This window comes from Grampus griseus, assembly GCF_964374135.1.
Source record: "Grampus griseus genome assembly, chromosome: 6".
Classification (NCBI taxonomy): Eukaryota; Metazoa; Chordata; class Mammalia; order Artiodactyla; family Delphinidae; genus Grampus; species Grampus griseus.
Window position 1 is genome coordinate 63510296 of NC_139000.1, and position 12384 is coordinate 63522679.

Here is a 12384-nt window from a genome sequence, read left to right on the forward strand (position 1 = left end):
CAAGACCAGAAACCGTTAGAGTGGGAAAGAGACCACCTCTTGATTCTCATTACTGAGACAGAGGTTGGCACTCAGTACCTCCCTGGTACCTTTCAAGGTAGCTACTGCTACCATATGAAGTATAAATTCGTCCATAAAGCTCTTTAGGGGGTCTTCACTTGGCTTTGCTGTTTTCTCAATGTCCTTATTTGAAAGGAATGTATACAGCATAAGGCATCTGACTGACATCTATCTACATTATCTATACGTTACTCCTTATAACAGTTCAGTCACCAGGCCAAATTTGGTCAAAACCCAACCCATCTGCCTGGAATGAATATATGTACTAATTTTGTGGTTCATTAAGCTCTATAAATATACTTCTTATATTAAATTTACTATGAATCTTATCAGCACCAATAAATATTTCCATCTGCCACTAAGTTTTTAAATAATAAAGCACTGTAATCAGAACATGAAAGACATGGTACTTGTATCTCTGAGTAGACCTCATTCTATTATTTTAGGAGATATTTATAATTTCTAAAAAATAACCACAGTACAGTTAACTAGCTGACAATGGTAACCTTCTGTTTCATGATTTCTCAGGTATGACTCCTTACTACCAAAACTAACCAAAAAGAAAATATTGATATGCTCCAAGAACACTAGATACCCCTTCAATCCTCTCTTCAAGGGAAAGGCTGAGTACATAATTAGTTTTTTAAAGATATATGGATTTTGCAGTATTCTAATGGAAAAAAATTTTTAACTGAATTTTTTTCAAACCATGCTCAATTTTTTCTCACACAAATATTCTATGCTTTCCAAGAGACCATCACAATTAGCCATTTAAATCTGTATAAGGCTAATAATGAATATAGATTATATTTTCTCATTTTAAGGTCATTTCCTAACATTGGCTACTAAAAATGGTCTCTCAATCCAGATTATAGTTGGTCAATTAAAATTTAATTTCAATCTGGGTGATTACAGGTACACAAAAGTTACTTTTACTAGTAACTTCCTATAAATAAAATTTCAATATTAGTTGGCCAATATCTATTATATAAAAACCTTCAAGGTGTAATTTTAGATCTACTAGTAGGTAAACAAAAGTAAAAAGTATACATATTTTTTTTAAAGCACAATATTCTTCTTTATACTATACATTATATATTATCTAGTTATATTAGCTTTTTTTCTTTTTTGCGGTATGCGGGCCTCTCACTGTTGTGGCCTCTCCCGTTGCGGAGCACAGGCTCCGGAAGCGCCGGCCCAGCGGCCATGGCTCACGGGCCCAGCCGCTCCGCAGCATGTGGGATCATCCCGGACCGGGGCACGAACCCGTGTCCCCTGCATCGGCATGCGGACTCTCAACCACTGCGCCACCAGGGGAGCCCTATACTAGCATTTTAAAAACATATGCATTCTAACATAACTACACTAGAAAAGGTATCAGTGAAATTATTGCAAATTCTTTACCCTTTTTGCTAATAAAAATCTTAGGGTAAAATAGGAACACATGCCTGTTTGGTCAAAAATTTCCCCTTGGAGCAAATATTTTAACAAAAACCAATAATTACAACAGTACAGGGGAAAGAAATGGGAAAGTTAATGTGAAAAAAAATTAATCTTTCCTTTAAAATAAGGTAGGTAGTTGGTGTTTTACTTTAGGGTGTTTTTGGTGAAGTGAAAAAAAAACATTAGAAAGCTACTTCTAAGAAAACACTGTCCTTTTTGTTGCTGTTTTTGTTTCGTTGTTGTTGTTCAATCCTATATGCTAAATTTTAAAAAATCTTGCAGCACATACAAAAGGAAGTATAACATAAAATTGTATTTGAAAAAGAAAATTTACATATAAGGCGTATCAATTTTTGTAAAACCTAAAGAATGAAATTCAGATTTGGTTAGTACTGCTTAAGGGTGAAAATTTTAAATAAACATCCGAAGTTTCCCATAAAGTAAAATCTGTAACACTGTCAGGACTAAAAGAAATTATGTACAATTACTTCATCCCAATCACTGCCTTTTGAGTTTAATAACAAAAGCATTTAAAGAAATCCCTGTGGAAAGCTAATTTGAAAGTAAACATGCTTTAAAACTTAAATATAGATCATGTATTAGTCCCACAACAGGATCAAGATCACTATTAAAATAAAGCCTGGGGCACATTATGATGCTTAAGATTGGTGGGTGGATTTTAATTGACTTGAAGACTGTCATAGTTCTATTATCAGAAAACCTGTAACGCATTTCCAGCATGGAGGACCCATCTGTGCCCACCATCCATCTGTTTAGACGTGATTGGCAAAGTGGTAGGGAACTCGCAGTGGTTGCCTCTGCCTGAAAGGAATAAACCACAGGATCTTCCAACGAGTGCCAAAAACTTCTGAGAAGGTCTGCTGCCATGGCTTTCGGGGCCTCGATCTACAGAAGACAGCATTATTAGTGAAAGACAGCACTCCCATGGTGCACTTCAGTCAGCTAAAACAATACAGGTTGGCTGGGGATCCATTACTGGACTCTGATGAATTGTGTCCCAGCATCACAAATACAGCTTTTCTTTCATTATGGCATGCAGCTGAGTTTTAACTCTGGATAGCAGATATTTTATCTGTGTCGTCAATCAACCTAGGGCAACTTTTGAAGCAGAGGAGAATCTCAGGATTAACAGAATGTGTGTCAACAACACAGTAGCAAATCTCTTTTGATGTATTTTCAGGACAAATAATTTAACTTACTTTAGTAGGACAAGGAACAAGAATGATCAGTACTTATTTTGTTTGAAAACTATCACGGCTAGAAGACCCCTACCCCTACTGTAAGACTGGGTTATGCTTGCTAGCTCAGGTCTTAGAAAAGGCACCAAGAAAAAGCCATCATTATATTATCTTTCAACTACATGCACACATTTTTCAAATATAACCAGGTGTTTGCATTTTCAAATAAGAACACTACAGACTTCACTTTCATACTTACATTTCTTCACAACAGTTTGACATCTTTTCAATAGATGTTGTATCCTATTAAAAATCAAAAAAAATACTCAGATATAACAGTTATCAAGGCTTGATTCTATATCTATTTCATGATGTTTTTAATCATATTCAGAGAATATTCTAAAGATATAAAAAGTTTATATATGGGTACTAAGCTGGGACAAAGTGAGAGTGGTAGTGTATATAAGGACAGATATACACTACCAAATGCAAAATAGCTAGTTAGTGGGAAGCAGTTGCATAGCACAGGGAGATCAGCTGGGTGCTTTGTGACCACCTAGAGGGGTGGGATAGGGAGGGTGGGAGGGAGACGCAAGAGGGAGGGGACATGGGGATATATGTATACATAGAGCTGATTCACTTTGTTATAAAGCAGAAACTAACACACCATTGTAAAGCAATTATACTTCAATGAAGATGTTAAAAAAAAGAATTTTAAATTATCTATGTACATTGCTGAAATTCCCTTGGAAAAACAGAATCAACATTACGTTGTGCTAAAAAGAACCAATTTATTCAGTTACAACCCCCCCCCCCCCCCGGCAAATTGTAGGAGTCTCACTTCATTAAAAAATAACCTTTTATTACACTTGCCTTCTTGATAATTCTTTTAAAAGTCTATATTTAATCCAACTGTCATTAAATATGCATTAAAAAATAAATACCAAAATGATAAATGAAAGACACTATTGAACAGAAAACTGTCAAGAGCCAAAGAGCGCTACTGGTTATGGATTTCTGTAAACAAAGCCAAATTCAACAAGGCAATGTATGCATTTGCCGTACTACAACATTTATTACTCTGAAAAGGAAAGCTAACTGATCAGTGTTCTTTGGTAAAAAAACTTTTTTTTTTTTTTCAAGAGAAAAACCAGTCCCTTCATCATAATGCAATTTCTCATTATGTGTTTTCTATAAAGCTGTTAACACAAATATATAAGAAAAACAACTCAATAAAGAGAAGAAAGCTTCTAGACATGCTGGTCTAATTCATGTTAATGGAAGATCCATCATTAGACTGAGAAACAGTGATGATAAGGAATATCCAAATAATCAAAACACAAATTATATAATCTTATTTTAGATATATATATTTACATTTTAAATATACTTTTAAGTTGTACAAAAGAAAATATATTCTTTTAAATATACAAAAAAATCTTCCTCCTTTTATCCTTTCCTTTATTAGCTTCCTCAGATATAGCAGGTGGACTGCAGTTATTAAGCAATACTATTCATGCAAATATTTGTGGCTGCAACTCCAATTGCAAGAACTTATTTAGCTATAGAACTCTCTTCCAATAATACTACTTAAAAGCACCTTTACTTCAAAAAACTCTTTAAAGAAGTTACACGAATGGCTCAGAACATTAAATTCTTATGTATGAACAGCTGTCTAACTACAGTTGGCCTACATACAGGAAAACAAATCTATCATTTTTTATGTGACTAGTAACTAATAACAGAGTTTCATTTCCAGATTTCCCAGTAATCTGTGTGGAGGCTATAGATTAGTCACTCTATAGTCACTAATTTCCTAGCATTTTCTGAAATTCATGGTTTCCAATGACAATTCTATTTATAATTAACCTTTCCTGGTTCTGTTGCATAATTTCCTCAAAATAATGTTTTACTTTGTGAAAACACAGTCTGCAAATACATAAAAAATTTATTAAAGACTTAGAGGAAAGCTGGGGTTCTGGTTCCATATCAGAAAAAAAGAGTGAAGGAAGTAATTTAAATGGTATCTTAGAACTGATGGTGACAGGTTATTCCAAAACAATTAAGATAGCTTGCGCAAAAATACCAAGGAAAAGACAGGAAAGAAATTTAAAAGTGTTATCATGAAAGGTATATAAATGGCCCCAAATTGCAGGTGTAGATAACACTTAAAAGTGGAAACTATTTCAGGATAAGGAAGGCAATTACAAGGTTAGACTACTAGAACTAGCCAATGTTACAGGACATTTTTACTGTGCAGAAACTTAAAACTCGATTATAACTTTGAGGAATGTAGTTGTGACAATAAACTAATCAATTTTAAGGACTTTGAATTTAGACTTCATATGGGAAAAGCTCTTATTTGCAAGTGCTTTTGACATCTTTCTAGAATCTGGTTCAAGAAATACGAGGAACACTACCTTTCAAGTCATCATAAACAGACTGTCATTCAATCAAAGGATGTGATGTCTACCATGACTTTATGAACAGGATTTGTGAGGCCAGCCAAAAAAGACTATTTTTTTCCACTAGAAATGGCAAATGCTTATCTCTCAGCTATCCAGAGTACTATTATAAGAAAAAAGAACAGCCAAACATGTCACAAAGTTTTTGCACTGGCATTTATACAGCATACTCAGGGAAACGCAAGTTATCATGCTATCGTATTTATATGCGCAATAGAAACAGCAAACTAGAAGAGAAGAGAGGTTACTACTGGCAGGAATATTGACAACCATAAGTTATTTCCAAGTGCCGAACTAGGCTTAATAAACTTTTTGTTTTGTTTTATTAAGCGGGGAATTGTGGAATATTTCACACATGAAAAATAAACTAAAAATATTTAAAATAGATTTTAGTGCAGCTAATTCCATTCAACATAAAAGACTCAATACCTTTAGTGACTATCACAAAAATTACCAAAAAGGTAATTGCTATCTTCACGGAGTATATTTTATAAATTCTTAGTTATATGTAAAACAACTATCTAGAAAAACTCACTCTTCAAGGAATGATAAGAAACACATTTTTATTGTATTATCTACAATCAAAATACCTTATTTCCAAAGAAATATTTATGTATTGATTATGGTCTAATGATAAAAATATCCAAGACTTCTGCCAGTCTGCATAACTGAGATAAATGAGAATGCTTTCCTATTTTAAAAACCGGAAGTTTATCTTCCAAAAAAAAAGAATAAACTAGAAACAAGAAAGACTTACAGAAATATAGGGCTCAAGTATTTTATCAACTATACTTTATCTCCTCCTGATGGCTCATCTTACTCTAAGAAATTATCTTTCAGGTTCAGTCTAAGGAAATATGTTTGACTTAAAAGAAAACTGTATCTCAACTAGTAAGATTATAACTGGAATGGGAAAAAAAAGTTTCTAATAGGAAGGGGGAGGGAGGTATTTATTGCCTATTGGAAAAATTGAGGGGGGGGAGGTGAGAGGCAAAGAGCAAGAATTTATCACCAGATGTTTCCTGGTTAACAGACCTGAGAATCTAGTCCTCTTGGAATAGACAGCTTGATGATACAATCCATCCAACTAACTCATTCTGCTTTGAGTTCATTCTCACAAAGTAACACTTTGCCATATATGTTGTTGTACAGGAGAAAGAATGTACTGCAGACTCCTTTGGTACCTGACAATCATACATAAGGGAATAAATAGTCAACCTGGTTTATATGACTATCACTTTTGAGTCTAGAAGTAGAGTCACTGTTTCTGGGCCTGATTAACCCTGGAAACATTTTCAAAATGGAGTTTCCAGATCTGTCAAACTGAAGATCTGAGGAAAGTAAGAACATTCTATCAGAAAGTCTCCTTGAAGACAGTTCGATCTAACCTCAAGGATCGCCTGCACTCTTTAGTCTTATCATAGGTCTTGTTGATGCTTTTAACTCTACTGCACATACCTGATTCAATGACTCTGCTGATTTAACCTGGAGTAAAAAACACTATTAAGGAAAGTTTATCACAACTAGAGATTATATACCTGTTTTGTCTACTACTGATTTCTGCTAATTCTAAAATAGACTTTTGCTTAACTTCCTAGAATTTCTGCTCAACATACAGAGAGCAACTCATTTAACTTTGTGTCTTTCATAGCACCGAACAGCACAAATTATTCAAAGTGGGTACTCAATATATGTTTGCAGCACTAAACTAATTGAACATGGACAGAAATAACATGATTCCTTATCTTTAATTTTTTTCAATCCAAAAAGAGAAAACTTTCTGTTAACCTTAGCTCTCTCTCCTCCTTTGAAGCCAGAACTCACTACTATATTACTCACTTGAAATAAATGGTTCATAAGCATCCATCTCCAACAGAGGACCAGCTACATCTTTTATTAGAGATCTTAAGTTAACACAGACATTTAATCAATCATGAAACCAAACTGAGAAGGCAGTAGATGTTACTTTGATAGCCACTTAAAACATTTCTTTCCAACACAATTCCCATACTCCTCTTCATCAAGCCATTTTCTGGCTGTATAAAACCTTAAGAAAGTTACTAAAATTCTGTATCTCAATTTTCAAATACTACTATTTACCTCATAGGTTTTTGTAGAAATTAAATGAGTTAATATCTTAGAGCCCTTAATAACTCCTCAATAAATGACAGGCCTCAGTTTTTATTGTAGGGCTTGGAGCTATCTTAATTACATTAGAATGTAACTAGAAAAATTTATGTTTAAACAAACAAGTGTTTTTTATAATCAAAGATACAATGACATGGACTGTAGGAGACTACACAGATAAAATCCAATGTCCACAAGGGGCTTATAATCTAGTTGAAAAAATAAGTACTAAGTACATAAAACATGATTCATTTACTCATTTATTGTCTATCAAAAATTTACTAAGTACATATTATGACACAGTCCTTAGCAACAGGAGCTTACAGTCTAGTGAAAGTAGTTAAACATACAAGAAATAATTATACAGGAATATACCGAGGATGTCAGAGAGGAGGATTATATACAATAACATATATAAATAAGCCATACACTATTTAGAAACAGCTGAAAACTTACATTTGCAATCAACAATCAAATCAAGGTCAACTATTCTTACATTTTTAGTACAAAACTATACTTTCATAAGATTTTCGGTTATCAGTAGAAGTAAGATGGGCTAATGTGCCCCTCTGGCTGGAATTTGAGAAGTAATTAATATAGTGATAGATTGTGACAGAGAGAAGCATATGAATCACTGTGGAAAAAGATCTAAAAGTTAACTATAAATATAAAATTCACTGTTTTCTCCAATCCTATAAAGTTGTAAATTCAGATTAAAAATTCACGTGGATTCAGAACATGAACAATAACATGGGAAAAACAGCAAGTACAACTCATAAATGTTTAGCTTCCTTACCAAAAAAAAAGCATCTATTTAATCACTCAAGCTATTCATCATGTTTTAAGAAAATTAAAATGCACTATTCTTATTGAAAAAATCTACAGAAATAGATTTAAGTTGTTTTAAATTACTTTCAAGAAGTTTATTACATTGAGTAAAGAGAGAGGATGCAATATAAATACATTTTCACATAGGAACACGTTTATGCTAAAGAGCAATCCACTTCCACACATAATAATTACGATGCTAGCAGGAATTTTTAGAAAGAAAGCTTTTCTATTACTATGCAATGTAACACAGTATGTATTTAAATTAATTCCTTGGCGAGGGGGAACCTAGTTTCTATAAAGTTCTCTACTGTATCCAAAATTCAAAGAAATATTATAGCCAATATTAGAATATGACATTAAAAACATATAAGAAGTAACAATTTAAATTTTAATGATTCTTCTAGGTTTTAAAAAAGCTACAGAGAAGATACTTCCCATAATATAATTAGAAATACCGTATTAAAAATATATTTTGTTTTTATTAAATGAAAACATAATTCAGAAAGGAAGACAAAATGCTGTACAGAGCTCCCTTTACAGAAATGTAAGTGAGCTGGGTTCAGCATAATTAGCAACGATTTCCATATTTGCAATGCTGATTTGGAGTTGAGTAAAGCAAACATAATTTGTACAGAGACTATACCGAATGCTGTTAATTCACCACACTGATTCAGGGGATACTTAGCAGAATTTCATTATAAGGATTAATAATCTCAGGACTACATTTCTAGGTACATGTTAAAAGGCAGGTAAGTCCACTAATCATCTGATTAATAAGAATGTTATTTAATAGATAATGCCATTTAAACTAATTTAACATTTTGAACACAAGATACTTTTCATTGTATAACATAATCAAGTTAAAATTAAGTCACTCCTGCATCTGTGATTCTGTCTATATTTATTTAAGTAATCATGAGCCAGTATTTAGGGGGGAAAACATTTTCTCCCTTTATTTTGAAAAGCTTTGCTTTAAGCTATCTTTAGTAATTCAAGTAGAGTCCAACAATAGTTACCTGTGAGACCAAATATAAAAAGCTCAATTTTTTTCTTTGAGAATTTAAAACCTTTTACAAAATTTCAACTAAATATATCTTCCCCACCCCACCCTCAATCTCACCACAACTGAGAAAAGCACTAAGCTCCAGAGACGCCATCAAAAGCTTAAGCTTTTACACAAACTCCACGGTGCCCTGAAAACAAAAATGCTTGTATACAAAATTTAGATAAACTGTCAGAGCAGTGTCATGGTATACAATAGCTCACTGTCAGACCCTCACCAGAAGGCGCTGTACCAGCTGTTACAGAGCTTCTTGATTAACTCTCTCCAAGCCCAGCAACTCAAAACATGACTAATACAATCACCCAGCACTCTTAGTGTTGGTGCTCATCAGAATGGACATTATTCTTGGCTGTGTGTGAACTACTGCTCAATAAGAAATTCTGACATCAATTACAATAATGACAACATCACTATCCATTTCATTCAGAAACAAACAAAAAGGCTAAACGGTCTAAGTAAGGAATAATTAGAATAATCTGTTCCCTAACTAAATAAAGAATGCTTCAAAGCAGACTTTGAAAACACTTTAACTTCAGTATTAATTTTAGTAAAAAGGAACAAGCATATATAGTTAAATCTTGTTTAAAATTATATCTAAAAATAATCAAAGGTAATCCTTTAAAATTGGGTTTAAGATTAGTCTGTTCCATAGAAACATCAGGTTGTGTTGAGATCTTTTAACCTTGGAAATGGGATTAGAAATCCACTGTTTTTAAATTTAAGTAATTTCTAATTATTTTATGTGGGTCACAGATAATCTGCTCTTACTAGGTCTAAAATGACATCAGATTATCATTACTATGATTATCCTGTTACCTTCTACTATCAATAAGATGGGATTTTTCCTCTTATACAGGAGAGAAATGATTTTTCCAAGTAAGAACAAATAATGGGAAAAATTACTGAAAATTAATACACTGCTTCCTCAAAACCTCAACCTAAACCTAAATAGAGATGGCACTTGTTTTGCTTGTTTGTAGTCTAACAGGCCTATATTCAAGCTATGTAATTACATACTTTCTATAATGAAATGATACTCCCACCAGTGTTTTCCCAAAATGCCTCTTGGTCTTTGGGGGCAGGAGTAGGGGAAGGAGAAAGACATCAATGAAGTAATTAAAGTCACTGTGATTCTTTCTCCCCCTTTTCTTTCTTATGCTAACTGACAAATTCGTCACTGCTTTCACACTGTAAAGAGAGATCCATGGATTCAGATTATGACAAAACCATGTCCAGATGTGAAATGTCCTGTAGGCAGTATTAATTTTTTATAAAATGAAACAGCAAGCATATTTTATAAAGAAAGGAAGCAAAATCTATATTTTAAATTTTAATTTTAATATTAAATACTATTTTTAAATACTAATAATTCGTTAGATTTAAAATTAAATACTGAATGCATAACAACTTCAAATAATTAAGCCCTAAAGAACCTTAAATCAATGTGGGGAGGAGTGAATTCTGGAAACCTTTAAAAAATGTTTTTTTTCATTCAAAAAGAGTGGTACTTGAAGTTCACTATGAAAGCCCAGGTAAATGGAATTGAAATTTACTGTAATTTTTTTAAGTACTTAGATTCAAGAGGAAGTACAGTGCCTAAAGGCTGGACTAACAAATGGAATATATTCTCTCTCTTAATGCTTGCATTCCTTTTTAAATGTTTCACAAATATATAATTTCCAAAGACATGAGACCTGTCTAGCACAGAGTGTTCTGAGAGGGTACTAAATGTATACAGAAAGAGATGAGACTTGGGGAGAGAGCATTATTTAACAAATGTGGTTTCTACTCAGTTTTAGAAATATCACAACATCAGACCCAATCTCCCTGTCTTAAAATGGTGAAATGTTGTTCAATATTATAGCAAAAGAGAAAATCATGCAATTTGAAAATTAATATTAACATACTGGTAGTACGGAATAGTCAGAAAGGGACCTGATACTATATACCCTTTAAAAACCAGCAAATACTATAAATAACTTTATGTCCAACTCAGAAGTGATTACTAAAATTTGAGAATAGGAATTCTTAAAATATCTTGAAGTCTTTGCTGCCAAACCCCACTTTCTGCTTAGGTGAGAAGGAAACTGTTACCCTCAGCTATAAACCTCTGACAGCTCTCAGAAGTAACTTGTAGTCTTAACAGCAACACTCTCAAACGTCCATTTCCAGTCATTAATCATAAGAAATTGGGGGAAATCAGAGAAACTTCATTCCAGGAAATATAAATATATACCAATGATTTGGGCAAATTCAAAAGTGGAAATTCAAAAATGCAAGCATAACCTGGCAATTTAGACTTGACTTATGAATAGGCTATAAAGTAATTATGAATGAGTATAAAAGCAGAGAAAAAAGATGTTAGGGGAAGCCCTATTCTCATCCACAGGAATGTGATTAATATCATGTTATTTATCATCATCACTAGATAAATCACAAGAGATATTAGAAAACATTTCAAGCCACTGAATAATAATAAAAACATATTTAAACAGACATTATACAATCCATGAATGTCCAATAAGCACATGAAGAAGTGTTCAGTATCATTAGTCATCAAGGAAATGCAAATTAAAACAACCAGATACTATTAAAACCTACTAGAACAGCTGCAATTAAAAAGACTGACAACAATAAATGCTGATGAGGATGTGGAGCAACCAGAATTCTCATACGTTGTTGGTCAGAGTGCAAAATGATACAGTTGCTTGGGGAAAAGGCCTGGCAGTTTCTTATGAAATAAAAGATAAACCTGTCTCAAGTGACCAGCAATTCTTCTCCTAGGTATCTACCCAAGAAAATGAAAACATGTTTCCACAAAAAGACTTGAACAAGAATGTTCACAGCGTTTTTACTCATAATTACAAAAACCTGGAACCAGACCAGTTGTCTTTTAATAGAATGGATAAACAAACTGTGGTATAGTCATACAATGGAATACTACTCAGCAATAAAAAAAATTACCAATACATGCAACAACATGGATGAATCAAAAAAACATTATATTGAAACAAAGGAGACATATTAATGGGTATATATGAAATTCTATAACCAATACTAATCTGTGATGGATGGGAAAAAAAACAACACATCACTGCTGCCTCTGCAGAGGATATGGACTTACTGATATGAGGCATGATGGAACTTTCTAGGGTGATGGTAATATTCTGTATTGTGAAAGGAGTTTGGGTTGCAC

General features: G+C 33.1%; 1 protein-coding gene across 2 annotated transcripts in view; it reads right to left on the reverse strand.

The window, feature by feature from the left end:
* Window positions 1-1465: 1465 nt before the first annotated feature.
* The window catches only part of ZDHHC21 (zDHHC palmitoyltransferase 21), a 69039-nt gene continuing 58120 nt past the window's right edge, over window positions 1466-12384 (reverse strand). For both annotated transcript variants that reach the window (XM_082657496.1, XM_082657495.1), the window contains 2 exons: window positions 2962-3005; window positions 1466-2409 (listed from right to left, as the gene is read on the reverse strand). In XM_082657496.1, coding sequence (XP_082513622.1) covers window positions 2277-2409; window positions 2962-3005 — 177 coding nt within the window. In that variant the 3' untranslated portion in view covers window positions 1466-2276. The remainder of the gene's footprint in view (window positions 2410-2961; window positions 3006-12384) is intronic.